This window comes from Brachyistius frenatus, unplaced genomic scaffold, assembly GCF_029030835.1.
Source record: "Brachyistius frenatus isolate BFR_SWC_R1_liver_20210118 unplaced genomic scaffold, ASM2903083v1 Contig_6, whole genome shotgun sequence".
Lineage (NCBI taxonomy): Eukaryota > Metazoa > Chordata > Actinopteri > Embiotocidae > Brachyistius > Brachyistius frenatus.
In genome coordinates this window covers 1737184-1760032 of record NW_027210605.1, presented here as the reverse complement: position 1 = coordinate 1760032, position 22849 = coordinate 1737184, and the positions used below count along the sequence as shown (strand labels likewise).

Below are 22849 nucleotides of genomic sequence, written 5' to 3'. Positions count from 1 at the left end.
ACATGGTTCAATTCAGACTTTAATCTGACTTAGCAGTTTGATTGTTTGGGCATTTGTTGTTTGAATTGGTGCATGTTACGTGCAAAGAGCTTTTCTGAAGATCATCTTTATCTTTCCCTGAGATGAATTTACTTTCTGGCTGTGAGCAGCATGCACAGATAACTTTTGAACTAAGTCATATTTTGCACTCAAAACAACATTCTTCCAAGGTCACTACATGTCGCTGTTGATAATACTTTCCTGATAGCAATTTTAAACTATTTCCCTATTTGATGGGCATTCTGCAGTGTTCAACAAGTGAAATTTAAGACCTTTTTAGAGCTGAAGAATTTTGGCCTGTTTTAAGAAACATAAAGAAAGTATTGAACAGTGGTTCCTAAGTGGTAGCCTCGAGACTAACATTTTCACAACCCAAGTTTTTTAATTGAGTCACTAAAATGTATTTAATAAATAATAGTGCAGTAATACTTAATGCCGACAAAGCATTAATTAAACAACAACAAAAAGGTCACTAAAGTAAAACCCAGGCTGAAAACGCAATCAAAAAGGCAGACTTATCTTAAACTACTGACATTTATGCTCTTAAAACAAGTTTAAACTGGCAAAACTTCTCAAGTCTGCCTTTTTAGTTCATACAGTGAAAGTTAGATTCTTGAAACTTATCTGAATGAGAGCTAACTTACGTGAGAATGTCGGTTTTAGTCATTACCGTCATGACAATGGTGGCAACAAACAACTCCTGCACCGGAGCTGCATCATAGGAAACGCCTTCAAACTTAAAGCACAACAGCAGAAATTCTGTCGGGACTTTCATTAGGGACAATATGGCTTGAAATTATAAATGATCATATCACATTTTCACATGTACTACACAAACACACACAAAGACACACTGATGTCTACTTACAGACATTACTATCGTTGACATTTTCCAATTATGAGAATGAATAGTTGAAATTTCTTTTAAATTCTCGAAACAGCTTCCTCTCTATGATCCACAGTCTAAATAATCCCATTGTAGTTTATAGGTGTATAGTGTACACTGACAGCCTGCAATCAGATAAAAAAAAAAAAAAACATTATGTGCCATCACTGCATATTGCAAACTAGAGAAATTTTAATTCACAAAATATTGAGATCATTTCAAAACTTTTCAGGCTTTTTAAGTTCTGCTCCTATCCACAGGAGTTTTGTTTGTTGTTGCTGTTTTGTTGTTGAAAAGTTGTTACTTGAAACCGCCTCCTTCTCTAGTGCAGAACTCCAGCAAAGATACATCCACAGAAAGTATGACAGCACCAGAGTTAAATGATTGATGCCATCTCCTGGAAGAATTACAATGTTTTTACTCGTCATTGAGTTTTCTCCACTTATGAATAGCAGGGGAAAGGCGTTTGACAGGAATGTGCTTAGTGCCACGGACTGAGGTCACAGACGAACTATCATGAGCTTAAGGATAAAGAAACTCGTCATGTGCAGAGTTCCCTCCCTCAGGACGGGACTGGCTGCAGCTTTATCACAAACACCATCATCACAGATTCATGCCTTGCAGCGGCCCTCGCCGATTCATTTTGCATGTAATTGAAGTCTACTCAGCGCAGTCCATAGCCGTCTACATTGTTTATGTATCACAGTAAAACAGCAGAGTGGCGTGTATTAAAGTTGCTCAGGCATTGATGAGGAATTGTTAACGTCGTCCTTGAACAAATTTGGTATTAACCTCTGAGTGATGAATTTCCAACGAGAATGTCATTCCAAGGTCCCTCGTGTAGTTTGCCATTATGATGATGTACTGTGGCGTGTCATAGGCGAAACACAAGAATGGATGATGCGTTAGCCATGCTGACCGCCCAGGGAAAGTTTCATTGATCCCATGGGCTAATGGTGTTGCTCCGTGAAATGCAATGCAAGAATTAATGTGTTATTTATAATGACACCTGCGACAGCACTCGTCAACAACCTGGTCGAAAAGTCTTCTAACCTTTTGAGGCTGCTGTTTTTGCTGCTGCCTCGCCTTCTCAGCTCCATCACTATTCCTCTTGGGAGGACCAGATGAATGGCGTACTATCCCACGCTCACTCTTCTAATGGATTCGACACAAGCTGAAATCTGACAGAGGAATGTGTTTTACCAACAAAACAAAACAAAAAAACATGGCATGACATTGCTCTGCGAATTCTTCTGAATGCTTTCAGTCCTGGGAAAAACAAAGCGGTTTCAGTTGATTCAATCTCCGATACATCAGGGACCTATAAAGCATTTTGCTCCCGCCCAGCAGGGCCCATCCCCCACTCCCTCCCTCCCCCCCGTGACCTGGGCTTGGTGTTGTTCTTAGCAGATTGGGTATTAAATCCTTGCCACACCCTGTAATGTCCCATATCTCATTATTTAGATAGAGTGACAGGATACGAGTGTATTTTTCAATCAAGACAGAGGAAGGGTAACTGTGAAAGAAGGTGATGCAATAAATACGGGTGCTGCAAAAAAAAATACTGGATGGAAGGGGTAGTTTGGGGAGGAGCAGAGATAAAGGGAGAGAGGGTGAGGAGCGGTGGAGATCCCCAGTGTCTGTTCAGAGCTTCGATGTAAACGAGATGTGCAGTATTGAACTCTGTCACACCGGTGCTCCTTCTATTTCTTGTGGTATTTGCATCGACTACATTTTTAGTGTCATATATAAGCTATAGGCTGGAGAATTTGTATCATTCTCTGACCATGTCAAGAGCCCATGGCTCAATTACTTGAACATCTAACAACGACTGTTGGCTCATTGATTCAGGGCAGGCAGGCAGGCAGGCGTTTGCTCTGACCAGTGATTCACATGCGTCACAGCTCATTGATCAACACGTTAGACCATGGGAGCACAGGACATCATCTGCATTTTCCCAAAGCGCTCATGAATTGTGTGTTTGACATTATCATGATGTTCTCCTCCTTTACAGGGCAAATAGTATTTTATACAAGCAACCTGCAGACAACCTATTGACTTTCTATGGGGGAAATGGGATATGACGATTTGGATAATTAATCCAATTTCTTCTTTCTCTTTCTCCCTGTTTCTTCTCTTTTTCCATTTTTTGTTTTTGTTTGTTTTATAAAATACAAATCAATATAACATCAAAACAATCAAACAAAAATAATCGCTACACACCGTTTCTAACACTCAAACTACAAACGCAAACAAACATGTATGTATGGTAATACAAAAGCTGGAAATGCTTGTGTGGCCATGCCCCACAAAATAGGACGCATCATCGAGGGCAGCCCAGCGGACCGCTGCGGGAAGTTGAAAGTCGGGGACCGAATACTGGCTGTCAACGGCTGCTCCATCACCAACAAGTCCCACTCAGACATCGTAAACCTGATCAAGGAGGCCGGGAACACAGTCTCGCTCAGGATCATACCGGGTGATGGTAAGGCTCTTGGCTTCCAGCCTCACACGGCTGTTTCATAATGCAGCCCAATTGTGACTTATTCATGGATGTAGTGGGAAGTGAAGGGCATCTTCACAGGCAAAAGCACTTTTCATCAGGGTGTAAACCCTTGTCTCAGAAAGTGAGTCACTTGAGTAGGATGGAGGTGAAGTTACTCCCCTGGAACTACTGTAGCACTACCACAGTTCACCACCTCTCTCTGCTTTCTGTAGGATTTATCTGCTGGATATGTTATAAGAAAGGATTAAAAACACTGCTCGCATTTAATCAAGTGCTTCCTGTTGGTGTTAATCTCTTCAGTTTAGCCTAGAAAAGGAAATAGAACAGCATATTATTTCAGCACATGAGCAGTTTGTGACCCCAACCTCCATGTTTTGGACAAAATACGTCAAGTGCTTGTTACGGACAGAGCCACTGTTCAGCCAATAAAGACACTGAGCAGAGCTGTGCCACAAGGCCCTCCATGGAGACATGAAATGAAGCTTAATTAAGATTGGAGGGGAGAAAGGTCGGGGGAGGGGGGGGGACTCCCCCACACACATGTTCACCAACTCAGGAGCGTGGAGAATGTAAAGTTTGCTCAGAAAGTGTGGCTTCGGCAAACTGTTCACCTCGGAGAGACAGAGGTGGCCGTGAGGAAGTCATATTTCTTTTAAGTAATGAGTGAAGAGTAAATAAGCAGCCAGAGACGAATGAGTCAGGCTGATGTTCTAGCTAAACACAGAGCTGTACTCCTCCCAGTGTCTCTGGAAACTAATATGCTCCGCTGTGGTCTCCCTGGTGATGAGAGGGAATTAAAGGAAGGCAAGAAAAGACAGTTGTCCTTGTTTATTCCCTCCTGGAATAACAGATGAAACAAAAGGATGCGTGTAATGATTTTGTTGATTTTTTTTATTTACTGCTGTTTTTCTTTCACTCAGTGTTGTCCATGAGCAAATGGCAAATGACAACATCACAGGCAGTTAGCATCAGGTTGAATAGAAGCACCTGTGGGTGGTTGAGGGGACTTGTCTGGACAGTAACATTTTGTTCTCCACAGTGTCTTTTGAAAACACAGCTAGAGGCAAATGTATTTAACAAAAGAATTCACTTTGTTAGAGTTTTTTTTTTTTTTTTTTTAAATACTTTTTTTCTTGTCTCTTTTCAGAATCTTCCAATGCTTCTCTGCTGACCAATGCTGAGAAGATAGCAACCATCACCACCACACACACACCTCAATCCTCAGAGTCCCGGTAGGTGATGACGCTTCAGTTTTTCAACTAGGCATGCATATATACAGCACAATGTATATTGTAGATTCCCAATTTGTATTCCAATGAGTTCCTTTTTGTTTTTAAAGGAATAGTTCAAAGTCAAAAGGAGCTCCTCCACCTCCCCCCACACAAACTCAATCACTGGTAAGACTGGATGTTTTCACTCCATAGTCAATGATTATCTGGGTTTGATGTAAATACCAACTATCAGTCACATACCATGAGACATTGCTATAGCAACAAACAGGAAAGCTACAGATCGTTACTCTATAAAGTGTTTTTATCTGATTGCCAAATAATGATGCACATTTTCAGACAATCAGATATTTATATCGACCAAACGAGTAGATGACAATCCCTGAGGAGTTTTTAACGACTAGTCGTGCTTCAGAGCTTATTTTTACAGTATGAATAGGCCCCCCTTTTTTTTTTTTTTTTTTTTTTTTATCCTGTACACATGCACATGGGTATAACACAATACTAAATGCTGCTAATGGTAGCTATTTAACTGGTCAACAGGTGGCAGCAACAGACCAATACAATACGCCAGCAAAGGCAAAGCAGAAGCAGAATGCAAGCTAGTAAATGACTGGTGCTAGGTTGGATCAGCGGGAGGGACATTCTGCCTGTGATTGATTGCTACACTGTAGGAGGGTTAAGGTTAGGATTCAGGTTAGGAACTAGTTGATTGAGAGTGAAACAACCAATCACAGCAGCCTACTGTCGACCGCACACGTACCTCCGCCTGATCCAATTAACCCTCGTAAACGTGGATGTAAACTACTTTGCGGTTTTGTAAATGTTTTTTGAGGAAGGAAATGCAATGCACATATTTGTTAGACCTCAGGTTTGTTAGACTGCATGTTGAACAGCAGTCCAACATAATGACAAGGGTCCGTTTCAAACTGGGTATAAAGATTATGTTTACACATATAGTGTACAGTGCCTGGACTTGCTCTTGAGATTTAAATTCGTATTCCTGTATTCCTTATATCCCAAAGCATCTCTATTTTTCTATTAAATTTAGATATCCTTAGGACTGGGCCATATATTGATATTATATTGAAATCGTAAGGGGGCTACATATCGTCTTATATTTTAGAAAAATATGGTATTAGTGTTTTCTTTTCCTGCATTACAGTAAGGTGATGTAATTTTCTTTACTTACAAACTGTTCTAGCTGTTTTATTAGCTGCAATACTAGCAGCATATCACTACGTATATGCTGCTTCAGGGATCGTCATGCTATGGATCCCAGTCAAACCGATCAATAGAAAGTCTCGTCTCCTCCATTACCCTAGATGTTCTTACAATTTAGATTTTTGTATGAGAAATTTATTCTTAAAACAATTTCTTATGCTTGCATAAGAAAAGACACAAAACTGCCTTCATTTGTACCCACTTAGTCAGTATATCAACATTCCATTCATCCCAAGCTGTATTTATTTTATTTGTGTATATAGTCTGTGTGTGTGTATTTATTTATTGCTCTTATTTCTTTTCTAAAATAATTATTTTTGATCTATCTTATTTTATGTATACGTATTTGTAATTTTTTTTTAATTTTGTGTGCACCTTTTTGTGTCTCTATGCTGCTGTGATGACTAAATTTCCCATTAGTCTAAGTCTATTCATTATTATTTATTAAAAATCTCTGTAAATATTTTACGGAGGCACCAGTAGTATCCCTACAATATTATTTCAAAATCAACAGATGTCACCCAGCCCTTGATATTCCCCACACAAATCACTATATTGTCTCCTATTTTACTATTTACAATTCCTTCTTTATATGTCTCAGATGTACTAAATGCATACTATGATATATATATATATATATCTTTTTTTTGGGCTCCTCAGTAAAATTTCTATAGTATTTGTTAAACCATGACATTGAAATGAGTGAATAATCTACTAGGATTAAGAACAAAGCTTTGGAGCTGTAAATACCAGACACATTTATTTTGGGGGAGACAACTCTTTTTGTTGGGAGAGAAAACTTTTGATGAGTGTAGTAAGTTTTGGGTCCAGCCCTTGTGGTGCCCTTGCTTAGTGATCTGTACCCCGCTCACAGGCCCATGCAGCATTAATTATTCATGCATCTAGGATATTGCACTGCCATTGACATTTTGTGAGTTTTTGTGGGACACGGCTTGATTAGTCCTGAAGTTTAGACTCACCTTTCGACTCCTCCGTGCACTATGGATTAGTCACTCTTCTCTGATTTTCTCTTTATGTCTCCATGTCTGTCTCATAGGATAAAGACTTCTACTCTGTAGACCTCGAGCGGGACAGTAAAGGCTTTGGCTTCAGTTTGAGAGGAGGACGAGAGTACAACATGGACCTATATGTGTTGAGATTAGCTGAGGACGGAGCTGCTGTCAGAAATGGAAAGATGAGGGTATGAAACTAAGAAGTTCTATTCCTGACTTTCTTCGATGTACAGTTTGGCAAACTCAATGTCCTCTTTTCACTCTATTGATGAAACACTACAATTAGCCAGCTGTCACAGTAACACTGCCTCTCTGTTTTAGGTGGGAGATGAGATCCTGGAGATTAATGGTGAGAGCACAAAGACCATGAAGCATTCACGTGCCATTGAACTGATCAAGAATGGCGGTCGGAGGGCCCGGCTCGTTCTCAAACGGGGCGACGGATCTGTACCCGAATATGGTAGGCAAACATGTTGCAATGTTTTACTATTGTTCCTACAATTAACACTGCTTATGCCAGCTTTGAAACCTCTTTGATTGTTGCTGCTGTGCTAGAATAAAGTTTCTTTTCATTTTATAGCACCACAGGGACGTAATCTCTTCTTTTTTTTTCTTTTCTTTTTTAATTGATTTACATTGAATGTTGCTGTGTATGATAAACAATTAACATAAAGACACTCTCTGATTCTGCTTAATAAACAGCCTGTGATGTTTCAGCACAAGATTGAGCTGTCAAATATTATTGATCAATGAAGGGATGCTCGACACAAAATCGTGCTAAGTGATTTATACTCGATGGATCTGTGGCCCAGATGCTCTATAGCTGCAGTAATACCTCCCTCCCTAGAGCTGTGTCCTCTGCTGATGGATTATTCCTCTCACAGTTTAAGTCATATTGCTGTATTTGTCAGCATTATTTCCTGGTTTATCTGGAGTTTAATTTTCAGGCACTTTTCCCCCTCTCGGATTGCTTTTCAATGCCGCGTAAAGTGTAATATTTTCTTGTCTTTCACAACAAATCCCTTCTTCTCTCTATTAAGATGCACTGTAAAACAGCCTCTTGTCTGTTTTATTTCTTTTCTTCTCTCTACTCCTCCTTCTTTCTCTCTGATTGTCTCTTGTCGCTGGGCTCTTCCTCCTCTCTCCAGCGATGATGGCTCCTCATCTCGCTGTTGGTACAATGAGGAATGACAAGATGGGAGAGCCCTGTTTCTACCTAATGGGCCAAAATCAGACAACGGTTTGTAGCCAAAAGTCTGTCCCGATCCACTCTCCCGGTCATCTTTTTCCTTTCGATCGTATTCACCCTTCCTTCCAGCTCATCCCCACCTGCATCCCACTTTGTGTGCGTGCGCGTGGATGTGTTTACATTGTGTACATGCTTCATGTCTTGTCATGCCTGAACGTACGAACCCCCTCCCCCCTCTGCCAGCCTGGGACCAAATATTTTCTTTTTATGGGACTAATTTAATGCTACTGCTCATCACACACCGCTGCCATAGCAACCTGTCTTAATTTGGCAGACCTTCAGCTAAACAAGTGGGGTTTTTTTGTTTGTTCTTCCAATCAATGCACATTGAGTTGTTCACCATTTTGTTTTGAATGATTTTCTAGGTGCCTGCTGTGTCATTGATAACCCCTGCCCTACACTTGCTGATGTGTTGCACCTACTGTTGTGGTTGACATCACCTTGTGTTTCAACCCGCAGCCCTATAGAGCAAACATATTGAAGTGATTTATCGCTTCAATGCAATTTATGTGTCGATAACAGAATCTTACACATCAGTTTAGATTCTTTCTTGGAATATATACAGCATATGAAAGAGCATATGTATGCATGATTTCCATAAACCTCTGCATTGACTTTTGTCATGTCAATGCAAGAGCTTACATGAACCAACATGGAAAGTCATGTCTGCTGAACACGATTGTCACGTTTTTGATGTAAAAGTATTTCTCATTCCTCTTTTTGGTATTTTTAGTCAGCACTTTTCTCTTTCTATTTCCTCTTCTGCAGACGGCAGCAGTGACGGGCACCCTTCCACACCCGGGGCACAAAACACTCCGGAAGTGAGAACGCTGCCACCCAGATATCACACCTCATTGGAGTCCAGTTATCCACCAGACCTTCACAAACCATCACGCCAGGATGACCCTGCGCGTGGCCGAGACATGGACATGGACAGGAACAGGAACAGGGACAGGGACAGGGACAGGGCTGGGACAGATCAGATGGACTACCAAGGCCGGCAATTTAACCCCCATCATCATCACACCTGGAATAACAATCATCGTCAAAGTACCCCCGGACAGCAGTCTCCTGACAACAGGTACAGCAGTAGCAGTGGCAACAAGAAGAGCCGAGGCCGCAAAGTCAAAAAGTCTGAGTCGGAGAGCGGCATCTCTAAACTCCTAAAGACTCTGAGGAAAGACAGCTCGGGGAAAAAGGCTGCGGCTGCCGAGAAACTGAGAGGGCGAGAGCTCTCAAACAGCAGTTCTACTTTGGACGGGAGGTTTCATCTGCAGCGTCGTGGCTCCCTTGACCGCTCACCAACCCGAAAGCGCACCTCGTCTCCTGATCGCCGACGGGCCAAATCGATGGACCGCAGGGCAGAGCGAGCACATCGTGACCGAACACCCGAGAGGGAGTATGATGACGGAGGGTTCCTCGCAGTCACCCCTGAACGCAAGTTCTACGAGCGGAGGCTCCTCAAGGACTCGCAGGTGGCTGGGCGAGTCAAAGAGGCTACAACCCCCGAGCGCACCATCATCAACAACGGGGATTCCTTGTCTCTTTCCAGGGGCCGTACATGTGATAGAACATCAAAGAACGGCAATCTTCTGAGAGACTCTTCCTCAGAGAGGAGGGAGGAGAGCTACCGAATGAACGGGACAGCGGAGAGACGATACAGAGTGGAGCGGGACTCTTCCCCTGACAGCAACTACAGCCGGGATGAGCTGAACTATGCAGCGGCACCAAGACTGAAGGACTACTACAGCATGATGAAGAACAACGCTGCACACAACAATGCTGCCTACAACAGCACAGGCCACAACAACAACGCAGTGGGCCACAGCCCAAACCAGCTCCCTGAGCCCAAGAGAAGGTTGTACAAGGAAAGCCACAAAGACCTCAGTATCTAGAGCAGAGCAGAGATCCCCCTCGCCACTCTCCTCTATCCGGGCAAACTATGTACCATACACTGGAATTGGACTTCTGAGGATACTAACTCTTGTGCTTTATTTGGTGGAATGGTTTATTGATTGATTTGATTGACTTAACTACTTGTGATCCCATCCAGAGATTCATAAAACAGCAGGAGTACAATCCTTCTATCAGTTCATACTGGTTGTTTTGTCATTGTTATAGTTATTTTGAACATAACAGAGGTTGTTGTACTATAGTAAAGGTATTGTATGTGCCTGCATATGAAATCAGTGATATTGCTTTTTGTAGGCATTGCTGACTCTAAATATTTGTTCCCTCAGAGGTATGAAACATGCTTCCAGTTGTGGTAACTTCGAGCTACTAAGCTTGTTTTCGACTTGTTTTTAGATGTCTTTTTCATTCCTGAATTGCTTTACTGAACAAACTATAGCACAAAGACACTGACGGTTCACAAGAACTGTGAAAGTCACGTTGGACTTGAGGCAAAAATCTAAATTTACGATCTGATGGTAAAACTAGATCGATAATTCTAAGATATAATATATGACCTTTATGTAATTTGCTCACTATTTATTTAAAATTTGGCACATATCTTGAGCAAGCATCATTAAATCGCTAAGGAGGAAGTGTATACTGTACATGGGAAAGCATGCTGTACCCCCTTACTTGTGTTGCATCAATGAAATGTGTTGCAGCTCACCCTCCTTTACCTTAATACACCCACACACTTCAGAAATGAAGAAATCAAACAAGTGATGTAAAAATTGGTGCTGCTATTTTTAGTCCCCCTCGCACTCCCCCTGGAGTAGGATTACAAAAAGTAACCTTTTTTCCTCAATATGTACTGAAGAAGTGGGACAGGAAGTTGAACCACAGGCAACACCGCTCTCTGCTTTGGAAAAATACAAGTTATCAAAATTCGTCGCTAATGAAAATAGCAATTTAATACTTTGGATGAGTCTGCATATGCCATAATACCAGCTAAAGCTGCCATAAAGAATGATTTTTCAGATATGCCAAAAAAAAAAAGGAGCAAATAAATATGTAAATTATCCCTGTGCAAGATGCATGAGTGAATTAAAATGTAGTTTAACCAGCTTATCTGATAGGACTGAGTGAGAATAAATTGATAAGAAACATGCACAGTTAAACCACAGTAATTGTTAGCCCTGTCCTCATGTTTATTACACCCACATTTGCGCACCGACCACCTCATGGGTCCTGACACGAGGAGCTGATGTGGTTTGTCGTGTTGGTAACATAGGGAGAGTCCCGGTACAGGAGACGACTAAATCTGCCATGCTGAGCCATGCCGTCATGCCACTGGAGTCTGACTGCTGCTTTCTAAATGTGTTTTGTGTGTATTCTCTGTTTTATGTTTCATTTAAGAACTAAAAATATATTGGATAAAACACAACAAATGCATTGTTTGATCACTGTTGTCGCCATGGTACTGTATTTAACAAAAAAAAAGAACAAAAAAAAAAAAGGAATCACATTTAAAAAGTTAACCTGTTGGCCATCACCTGTAAAGAATTTTTCCAATGTAACTACTAGGAACCTGTCGAGGAATAAAATGTTGCCTTTTTCTTGTACAAAAGAGAAATTTATGAAAAACCTCAGCAGTGAGGAATGTGATATTGTGTTTATATCTCTGAAATGGACCTGATGATTTATGGGAAATATGTTGATTTACTTTGGATCAGGTATGTAAAGACATTTTAAAAATGAAAGACTGTATTTGGTCAATCAGAAACTGTTTGATGGTTTGAATCTCTCTCGATGGTTAGCCTGCCTTTGTATTATAAAGCACTTGTATGCAGTCTGTGTTCTTCAAGCATTATTTCTTGCAATGTGCTCCAGACATAATGCTGTCTCTGTGTTGATAAAAGCAGTACATGTATATGGGCCAATCTTTTTTATATAACTATGCATATATAAATACTACATTGTTCATAGCTTTATTTGACCCATGAAGCTATACATAACATTAGTCAAAGTACAAGTAGATGTGGACTTATCCAGCTTCTTTCCCTGAGATGGATTACAATGTATATGTAGCTATCAAAAGAAGTCTGTGAATGCTATTTTTATTATCAAATAAAGTTTTCCATACAAATTCAAAGGAATTTCCACTTTCTACATGCCTGCATGTCTTAGGAGAGGCTTTTGAGTCTTTCTGATTAAATCACTCTGGTGTGTCAGTCGTGGTCACGCTATGTTTTAATATGCAGCTTTAGAGACTTGGAGGCTTGAAGAAGACATCTAACAGTGACTGTACACTAATTCATACACTCTGAAAAATCCATAAAAGTAACGTGAAAATAGAAAAATAGTAGTCAGCAGTATGGGCTGCAAACTGTATTGCCTGCCTTGTTTACTTATTTCACCTTGTGTACAACACATCAAGTAATAGCGTACAATAGATAGTAAAAGCACTACTGCCTCGCTCCATTCATTCCTCTTTATATTCCCTGAGATGTGCCAATGGCATATTGTGTCATATCAAATGGTACAATATAATAATTCTGTAGTAAAAGTGGACATATCAGTGGATACATGTATGGGCAACTGAGAGGATTTTTATACAATTTTTAACATCACTTAACAATGGTATTCATTTACAAAAAAATAAATAGTATCTTAATGTTTTTTTAAAACACTATAATTCAATATTTTACAGTATTATTGTCTAACTACACCAAGAAGAAATTCTCTTTTTTTGGTGCAAAATTAATGCAGTGAAAGACCGATTTTTATTCCCTTAAACTCTCAACTGGAGCTTGAATTCAGTCTGGTCGGGGAGCATATCTTTATTCCACAAAAGAGACACTGGTATTATGGTTGCTATAGCTACGCATGAAGGTCATTGTGGGAGGGATCTCGAGGTGTTGTTTTTTTTACCCCTAGTCTAGCATACTGCACAATCAAGGACCGAGTAGGAGGAATAGCGTCATTACTCAAGATTCTGACGTTTATCATACTAGCGCAACTCACCGAGGCTGTCAATCAAAGACTAAAAACAGCCCAGCGTAAATAATTTAAAGGTATTGAAACAATGTTACTACGATGTAACTTCGAAAGTGTCCACATACATTGATGAACTAACCCACGATGTCTTCCGTTTGTACTTCTGTAGTCTGAGTAATATTCAGTTAGTGTATTACAAAAGAAAACCTTTAGCCTACATAACAAAAATCTATTGAGAAATATTGTGCAGTTATTAGCTTTCCCAATTACTCTTCCAGTTACTGACCTATCTTTGGTAACACTTTACTTTGGGTTACCTCTGTTGGAATTAATACAAATCTTCTTAAAGAATTAATCATTTAAATACTTCCTTTTAATACACTAATGTATATATGCGGACCGATAAGGCCATTTTAAGGATTTATTAACTCAATTCTATTTGTTCAAAATTATGACTTGTACTATGAGTATATATTCTATAATATTACAACCGTTTTACTATATTGTCCTTCATTATCTGTTTAAATACCAGCCTGCACTCAAAGGTGAGTTGTAGTTGTTGACTAATATTTTAATAAACACTTATATCTGCTAATAACTACTATTATACTATTAAAACATTGTAACATTTTGTAGACCTTTCATTAAATGTTTATACTGCTTATCAAGGCCATGAAAGGCAACTTTTAGTAAAGTGTAATCAATTCTTCCTTTGACTTTATTTTAAGGTCTATATCAATATCCTTTGCATCAAGGTGTCTTGATAATACCGATTGTCTTATCCAATAAATCTTTGTCTTTCTTGACCTTTAATTAATGGGATTAATGTTCATCATCAGATAAAGTTGGGTGTTGTGTCATGTTCATCCCTGATTAATATCATAAACCCTTAACTAAGCCAAGCTCTAAGTCCAAGGTGACCAGTGATTGATATGAGATTGCAGTAGCAATTCAGACATTACTTCAAACGTTTTTGTACTGTTGTGTTAAAGTGTTCAAGTTCTACAACAGAAGAGCCGCATTCACTGCAATATTAGCTCTAAAGTAGAGATTGACTCAAAACATAAATGCATTCTGAATAGGTCATTAACATTTACTCATTTAATTAAATATACTACAGTCATATGAACTTTGCCACCCAAATGGTAAGTAAAACATAAACAGGATGAGTCATTTGCAAAGTGCGTTTTATTTTACGATGCCTTGATTACATGCCTCTACATTCAAAAATAAGCCAGTATCATTTAGGATCCAACTGTGAAAGATTACTTTTTTTTTCCCCTTTCCTCCCATGAAAAGGAAATTCTCATAGATTGTTAAATTGGATATTCTGTACATACAGGAACAACTCTGTAATGGGCTGATCTTTCCTGCAACCGTCTTTAGGTTGAACCAACTCGTTTGTAAAAGTACAAAAAGGAAGTTATTTCTGTAGACATTAGCCTTCAGTCGATTCCCCGAGGGAGCAGAAGTCTTCTTGGATAGTGGATCATGGAGCCTTTGCTTGATGACCCTTTTATGCAGGAGACACAGAGCTGGAGGCGGAGGAGGCCTCGGTCTTGGAGGCAGTAGAGGATCCTTCCTCTTCTTCGAAGGGATTCTTCCCGCAGCACAAGGTGGTGATCATGCAGTGGCGGAACTGCTTGTTCATGCAGATGTAGATCAATGGGTTGTAGATGGAGGAACTCTTGGCAAAGAAAGCGGGCAGGGTCATGAAAACTGGTCCAAACTCAGAGCCTTGATGAGTGAAGATCCACCAGGCCACACCGGCATAGGGACACCAACATACCAGGAATGCGATGACCATGATAACGACCATGCGGCTGACTTCCCTCTCAGCCCTCTGGGTGGTCTCAGACTCCTGCTGGGCAGCAGCAGCCTCTTTGACAGCACAGAGCAGACGGCCATAGCAGAAGAATATGATAGTCATTGGAGCGATGAAGTGGCAGGTGAACATGTAGATAACGAAGGACTCATTGTTGAAACCTTCGGCACGCGTGTAGTAGTCAACTCCACATGAGCACTGCATGCCCTCAGGGATGTAACGAGACCAGCCGACAAGAGGGGGTACAGCGCAAGCACAAGCCATCAACCAGGTGCAGCCCAATCCCATAATAGCGTGATTCTCCCCGAAGCGGAAGTTGCTGATGGGCTTGCAGACGACCATCCACCTTTCAACAGCCAGAACAACCAGTGACCAGAGGGCAATCTCACCACCGAGGGTAGCAAAGAATCCTTCAATATTGCAGCCAAGGCGTCCGAGAACAAAGTAGCCGTGCATGGAGGTGTACATCGTTGTGGTGAATCCGCCGAAGACCATGAAGAGGTCAGCCACAGCGAGGTTCAGCAGGATGTAGTTTAGAGGGGTCCGCAGCTTCTTGTGCTCGATGGTGACGTAGAGAGTCATGAAGTTGATGGGGAAGCCAAGAAGGATGAGCAGGAACATGTAGGCACCCAGAGCAGCATAGGCTGCTGGGTTGACAAGGTAGTACTGCGGGTAATCATAAGGACTCCGGACAATGCCCGTGGTGTTTAACATAGGGACATAAAAGTAGGGCCCCTCGGTGCCGTTCATGGTTGCAGATTGCGGTTGCGATCAGCCCTTCGGTGGTGTTTCTTCTGGCTGTTTGGGAGAGCGATGAGGGACCTTGCGACAAATGGACCCAGGTGGCCCAAGCCTGGCTTTTAAAAGGCACACCTTGGATTATCACTTTCCAAATCTGTCAGCACAAATTGATTTAGGCCACAGTTAATATCTAATCCAGCCACCACTGCAAACATAACTGATCACTCATCAAGATATTAAGGTTACATCTGCTCATGCCTGTCTTGTACCTATCCAATAACTGTTTATTTTAAAGAATGATGACAGGGTATCTTGTGAAAAGAAAATTATCGTTTTGTGCAAAAGCCAAGATGTTTCTGTGCAGAGTTGGAGTCTGTCCTTATACTTCTGCACGTTCCCTCTCCTTGCTCCCAACTTCTTTGGAGTTTGAAAGGAATGTAACCACTAATTTTCTCCTACTGTATGTAAATATTAGTGCCAATCGATTTTACCCGTGTGACAGACCGGTCACCTTTTCAAGGCGCCTTCTGCTGTGAGACCTCCAAACCCCTGAACTGAAGTGCACCTTTTATTCTAAAAATGAATTATTAACCAAGTCACTTTTTCAAATCATGGAACATTATGGGAAATATCTGCAAAGAACTTGCTATTTGGTATAGACCAAATTTAGTGTCAACCCAGGTGTATCGGTACAGGAACAAGCCTTGAAAATGTCTTAAAATGGATCCTGGTCTCGTATATTAATATGTGCAAAGTAGGGATTGTCTACTATACAGAATGTAGAGCATTTAGTATAGTACAGAGGCAGTGGTGTTGCTGAGTGGTGAACCATCTTATCTGTTGGTAAAGAGCTCAGCACTTTCCTAATGGGTGTTGTATTAAAGAGATTTGGGGCTTACAGAAGTGTTCCTCTCACAAGCCTGTAATGGATTTAATGTCGTAGACGAGTGGGTCAATCTCGCTCAGTAGGATGCTGCACTACTCAGATGTGATACCTTATTTTTCTTTCCTGTTCTTCTTATTGTAAATTGTGTTCATAAATGGGTACCTCAAAAGAATAACGAAACTGTATGAACTTTGACAAACCTTGAATTAGTTACAGTATTTTGCCATTATGAGCAACCTGGCCTCATTGTGAAACCATTGAAGTGTCAGTAATTGTTTACTAATAAGTTTAATCACGTAGCTATATTAAAAGAAAATTCAATTATGTATTAAATGTCAATTTGAAAACAATGGGACAATGTGACAGGAGTTGCCCATAGTAAAAAAAAAAAATAAAAAAACTTTGCAGAGAATTATCATCTAAATTATATGCTTCTTTTGGCTTTATAGAGTTTGTGTTTGAGGACATTTTTCAGCTGTCTGGCCCGTAACCTCACTTGTGGTTAACTCTAATTGCTCTCATTATGGTGTCATTTTCTGCTGCAGAAGAGAAAAGTGTGACTTGATGATACAAGATGGTAAAGATTTGTTAGACTGTTCTGCAGCTTTCCTTCCCGTTGGAAGGAGCAACAGGAGTTCAAGTGTAAACCGGTCGCTGCTAGGTGTTACTACTACTTTAGTGTAAGTTTTAGTGTGACAGAAATTGTCTCCTTTTTCGTGATACTATGTGGTGTTTTTGGTGTCAAGTGGTTAATTGCAACGACTATGTTGAGGGAACAAAGAACTATACAAATATTCACCAGGTGTGAAATTAATCTTTTTATTCCAGCCATATTCATTGGGTGTTTATTTTTTTTACAATATACTTGATGATAGCATTGGACCTCAATTAGGATTCTAATGAATATCATGCAGGGCTGCAATATGCTGAAACTTTTAGTTGGCTAGTCAATAGAAAGAAAAAAAATCAATAACTATTTTAATAATGAATTATTGTTTTGTAATTTTCAAAAGGAAAATTGTGAGAAAAAAATTGCTAAATTTCTATGGTCCCTGCATCTCAAATGAGAGGATTTTCCATTTATGTTTGTAATGTTAACGCAAACTGCGTATATTCAGGAAGTGGACTTTTGGTCAAACAAAACAACATATTTGACAACATCATCATGTGTATTGGGAAGTTGTGATGATCATTCTTTTACAATTATTTGACATTTCATAGAGTGAAACATTAATAAAAATAAAGAACAATTGGTAACTTTTAAACCTTTTAAAGCCAGCCTCAAATAAATGACATGACAGATTCATGAATAATTAGGAGAGCTGCAGATACATTTCCATGATCAATTCATTGAGTAATTGTTTCAGCCATGATCTCCTGAGCCAAATTGTACCAATAACATATTTGTCCCTCATTAAGGGCCCTAAAAACATGTCACACGGTTAAATTCATAATTCTTTCTCTTTTAATAATAAAACTGCACTAAAAACAGAAAAGGACATCAAGCTAATTGACATTCAAAACTACACACTGGTATTTCTTTTCTGGATGGGCTTTTTCAGCAAACTGCGCTCTCTGGTGGAGAATAGTGAAATGGACAATGTGATTAATATAAGAGTTTAGCTCGTCCAGTGATACAGACAAATCTCAGAGTAGGTTTGAAAACGTATGAGAGCCCATCCGCAATTGACATTAACAAAAGCTAACTGAAATCAGTGAAGCACAATTTGAGGTGAGGGTTTAGCTAATCTGGTTTATAAAAAAAAAAAAATAATAATTTCACAAAAATGAACTGCTGATGTAAACAAGGTCAAAGAAAAAAATTCTGAACTCAAATGAACACTTAATAATTACAGATTTGTATAAGGGATTTAAAAGAGTCTAGATATACATCAGCCCACAATTAGAACAACTGTCTATAAAAGGAAATGAAGGAGTACAATGCTGAAGCACAATGCTGAATGCTCAACGAAGTAACAAACTAAGTCCATAGTATAACTTAAAGGAATCATTGGAGCTGGTTTACATCTGTTCGTCTGTCATGTGCAAATCCTAGATCATGAAGAATGGCATCCATGGTAAGAGATCACAGACGAATCTCTATACACACACTACTTGAAAAATGCTTTGTTGTAATATTGAATGATTGGGGATGAACATGCAGCACAATTTATGGCCTAAAAAGGCCATGAAATCACCGTCTCAATAGTGAAGCACGGTGAAAGGAGCACTATGACTGTGGGGATGCTTTGCTGCCTCTGTGGACAGCTTCCCACCATCGAGGGAAAAAAGGACTTCCCAAGTTTATGAAGCTATTTCACAGAACAGTTATGATGTCTGTCTGCCTGCTAGAGTTCAATGTGGAAGGGTTGTGAATGTTTATTGGGGTCTCCAATAAAGTTGAAAAAAATTATTATTGTTTGTGAGTTATTAAAAAGAAATCAAACTGTGTCAATAGGCATACTGGTGTTACAGTAAATTACCTCACTATTGTCTGATGTAGTAGTTAAACTAAAGATATCAAACAAACAAAAAAGGCACCAAAACAATGAGTCAAAGGCAAAACAAGACCAGAGCCAGTAAGTGACATGAGAGCTACAGTGTGTATCTGATATCCATCTACATACTGGAAAGGATTTACAGATCCTGCAGGAGATCAGGGCGGACCTGTTGCTGAGCTGTAAAGTGTCTCGACCCTGTTGTTACAGAGCTGCAGGTGTTTTGCTGCCCTCTTCAGGAAGCCGAAGCAAATACACTTGCACGTAAATCCAAATTATACGAGTTATCTCTTCAAAAGCACATTTTGTTGTTAATATGAGCAACCCTCCAACCATAATCATTTTTCAAAGTTTTAAGCTTGACGTTTTGAAGTTAACCTTTACTCATTTCATATATATATATATAGATAGATAGATCGATAGATAGATAGATAGATAGATAGATAGATAGATAGATAGATAGATAGATAGATAGATAGATAGATAGATAGATAGATAGATAGATAGATAGATAGATAGATAGATAGATAGATAGATAGATAGATAGATAGATAGATAGATAGATAGATAGATAGATAGTTACTTTATTAATCCCGCAAGGGGACATTTTTTTTTGCTACAGCAGCATTATAGGTACAGGAAAGCAATAAAACAATAGTAAAAAATCTTAAATATAAAAATGCACGGTATATACAATAAAATAGAATAAAATAAAATAGAATAATTAAATTAAAACTAACTAAACAATAGTGCAAAGATTTAAACAATGCCGTCAGTCTTGCGCTGGTGGAGTCTCTCCAGCTGTCTCCTAACCTGGCTAGTCGTCACAGAGAGGGGGGGGGGTCATGGCGTCAATGGTGGAAGAGCCCTTTGAAGTTGAGGGCTCTGTGTCCATGCAACTCACCAGGGGGGACACAGGGGAGAGGGGGGAAGGCAGCAGAGGTGTTTGGGAGGTGTGGTCTGTGGAGGAAACAGATGAGGGCGGTGAACTAAACCTGCTGAAGAAACAGTTTAGCTCATTGTTCCTCTCCAGGGAGCCCCCTGGTTGTCTCTCTCTCCCTTTGAAGCCAGTAATCTCCTTCATCCCGGTCCACACCTCTCTCACATTGTTCTGCTGGAGTTTGGCCTCCAGCTTCCTCCTGTAGGAGTCCTTGCACTCCCTGAGCTTCAGTAGAGAAATAAACATTGATGGAAAGCTACATATACACTGTACTCCACGACTATGACTACTTTGTGCTTCTAATCTTTTCCAATTAAAAATGAAAACCTTGACTTTTTATTCCACTACATATACCTGGCAGCTGTAGTCTACTAACTTTCCCCATTGTGGGATTAATCAAATCTAATCTAATAGTCCCTCATTACTGTTCAAATTTGGATTTCATACTGAAAAAAAAACATTTGAAATCTTTGTAGGGGCCATTTCTCTCCAGTATGAGTATATCTAATTTATGGTATTTCAAATATATTCAGCTAATAACAATTCTGCGCCTCCAGTAATACTCTTACTTACATTAAGGATCATAATACTTCCTCCATCAAAATCTTTCTGTTTAATTATGTTCATATGTTATAGTCCATACAGGGCTTTGATAGAGAAAGGTTGTATTGAGGTTACAATTTAAAGGGCTCATAGCAGTTCATCGTATTTTGTCTGGTACTGTAGTGTTTTGGTTTTCTAGATTAAGCAGAAACCCAATAAGATTTTTATGTTGCACTTGTCAACACTGGAATTCTCCTTTAAGCAGTAAACTAGTGGAATGAAGCTGCAACACAAACCATTTTAATCAGAAAATGACCTGATGAAACCTGCTGGGTTCCTTATTGCTTCACATTGAGATATTTACGTTTTAGTGCTATACACCATTTAAAGAACTGCTGGATTTCCACCAAACTTATTTTAAAGAATGCAAAGACTGAACATGGACAGTATTGTGGTGCCTAAAAAGTATCTACCTTGACGTTATATAGTAGATGCCTCAGACATGGATCTCTCTAATAAATAATACATCAAGATTCAGCCTGTGTATGAATAGTGTATGATTTTTTTCCCCGAAGAGAAACGCATATAAGCACGGGAGATGTACTGTTACGGCCTTGAGGTGTGCTTATTTGTAAGGTTGAAATGGTCTGGAGGAAGCATAGTTCGAATACTATTTTAGAGCAAATGAGTGGTTACTAAACTTAATCTTTCGCTTATGTTTGCCTTTTTATCGATTGCACATTTTCTGAGATTTGAATGTGGAAAATCTTCAATCTGAGGACCGCAAGCATTAAAATGTTTCAATTATCAGACATCTTAACTACATTGAGAGACAGTAATGAGTCTCATTTGATAGTACCATTTATTTTTCATGCGTTTTGCAAATAAAAGTTTGACTATGTTTAAAGCCTAACTGCCCGATTTCTTTTTCTTTTTTTTTTTTTTTTTTTGCATATGTAGATGACTGTGGTTTTTGGAGGACAAACGAGTGGGCAGAGTGTGATGCTCTCTCACTCTGCCCACAGGAACTCTCTTGCTGAGTGACCGGTAGAGAGGAGGGAACACTGTGACCAGGACATGGCACATTCCACACCTCCAGCCCCCACGTACATCTCACACTGCAGGGCTATACATCATGCCCCGTAAGAGCAAAAATAACATCAGCTGGTGTCGAGCATGTCAAGATACGTTTGGAGTCTGACTATCTGAGGAAATTAAACTGTTTTACATATCACACTAAAAAGAATCGCCGTTGTTATTTAGTTCCGGGTTGCTAACTAAAACCAATTTCATTATTAATTCATCTTGAGCTGCAAGGATACTTGATTAATCGATAGAAAAGTACCGTTATCATCGTCGCATGTTATTATTAGCATCAACCTTACAACTTGTTTTTCACAATTTTAAGACATTTTATATAAACGCAACTATCAACCAACTACAAGGGAGCGCACAGACCTTTGTAAAAGGCCAATAGTGCACCGTTCTCTGATGTGCAAAAACTGTGGCGATGTTGCAATTGGAACGGCTCCAGTTCTCCTCGATTAAACCACTGACCCTTGAGTGCTCCATAACAACAGCTCGCTGCATTTAGTTTGAGCTACATGTGTATCCCAGAGCCCAAGAATGCGGATTGTGATATGGAATCGTCATATTTCTTTAATGCTCCATGTTTTGTCACCAATAAACTTGATTTTCTGGATTTTAAGACGTATGGTATTTAGTATGTAGCATTGTAGGAAAGTGAAAAGTAATTTCTGGATTCGTGGAATGGGTTCTTCATCAATCTATACAACCTTCCCCTTTCATAAAAATCAGTCCGGTAGTTTTTACGTAATCCTGGAACAAACAAACAAACCAACCAACCAACCACACCGAAAACATGACCTATTTGCCAGAGATAATTAATTGAGAAAATAATCAGAAAACGTATTTATAATGATTTGTTATTTGCAGTCCTAATCTGATGTTATTTTTTAATTAATGATCAAATGATTAAATTTGTAAAAAAATTTTTTTATCAAAACAGCAACAAAAACAAACAGTTTCCTAAAGCCCAAAGTGACATCTTCACATTTGTTGCTTTGATCAGCCAACAGTCCAAAAACCACAAGTGTTACATTTGAGTAACAAACAAATAAACAATCTTCAACAAACAAAAGCAGCAGCTGAAACCAGCAACTGTTAACTAATAAATGTTGCTTGGTTTTACATTTTGTATTGATGCGAGAGACAAAATCTAGTGTCTAAAAGACAAAGCTGTGACTAACTGGAGAGAAAGGTGTGCTGCTACCGATGACATTCGCATAGTTTCTCTCCACAATTTGGTTATAGGATTATTTAAATGTTAATGATGTGCAAGATGATGTGAAATAATTTG

General features: G+C 39.5%; 2 protein-coding genes across 3 annotated transcripts in view; one reads left to right on the top strand and one right to left on the bottom strand.

Annotated features, from left to right (window-relative positions):
- The window catches only part of LOC138636199 (membrane-associated guanylate kinase, WW and PDZ domain-containing protein 1-like), a 38487-nt gene extending 26296 nt beyond the window's left edge, over positions 1 to 12191 (top strand). Inside the window, exons 17-22 of the mRNA XM_069724091.1 lie at positions 3207 to 3410; positions 4579 to 4663; positions 4771 to 4828; positions 6942 to 7085; positions 7219 to 7357; positions 8915 to 12191. Of these exons, the coding sequence (XP_069580192.1) occupies positions 3207 to 3410; positions 4579 to 4663; positions 4771 to 4828; positions 6942 to 7085; positions 7219 to 7357; positions 8915 to 10041 (1757 nt within the window). The 3' untranslated portion in view covers positions 10042 to 12191. The remainder of the gene's footprint in view (positions 1 to 3206; positions 3411 to 4578; positions 4664 to 4770; positions 4829 to 6941; positions 7086 to 7218; positions 7358 to 8914) is intronic.
- A 2361-nt stretch (positions 12192 to 14552) lies between these two features.
- LOC138636176 (rhodopsin) lies at positions 14553 to 22173 on the bottom strand. Of its 2 annotated transcripts, XM_069724057.1 has the most exons (2): positions 22008 to 22173; positions 14553 to 15589 (listed from the first exon to the last, which is right to left on the bottom strand). In XM_069724057.1, the coding sequence occupies exons 1-2, from the start codon at positions 22057 to 22059 to the stop codon at positions 14553 to 14555; spliced, it is 1089 nt and encodes a 362-aa protein (XP_069580158.1). In that variant the 5' UTR covers positions 22060 to 22173. The 2 variants fall into 2 exon arrangements, with proteins under 2 accessions (XP_069580158.1, XP_069580166.1); XM_069724065.1 differs by lacking the exon at positions 22008 to 22173 and having other exon boundaries at positions 14553 to 15677.
- Between the last annotated feature and the right edge of the window lie 676 nt (positions 22174 to 22849).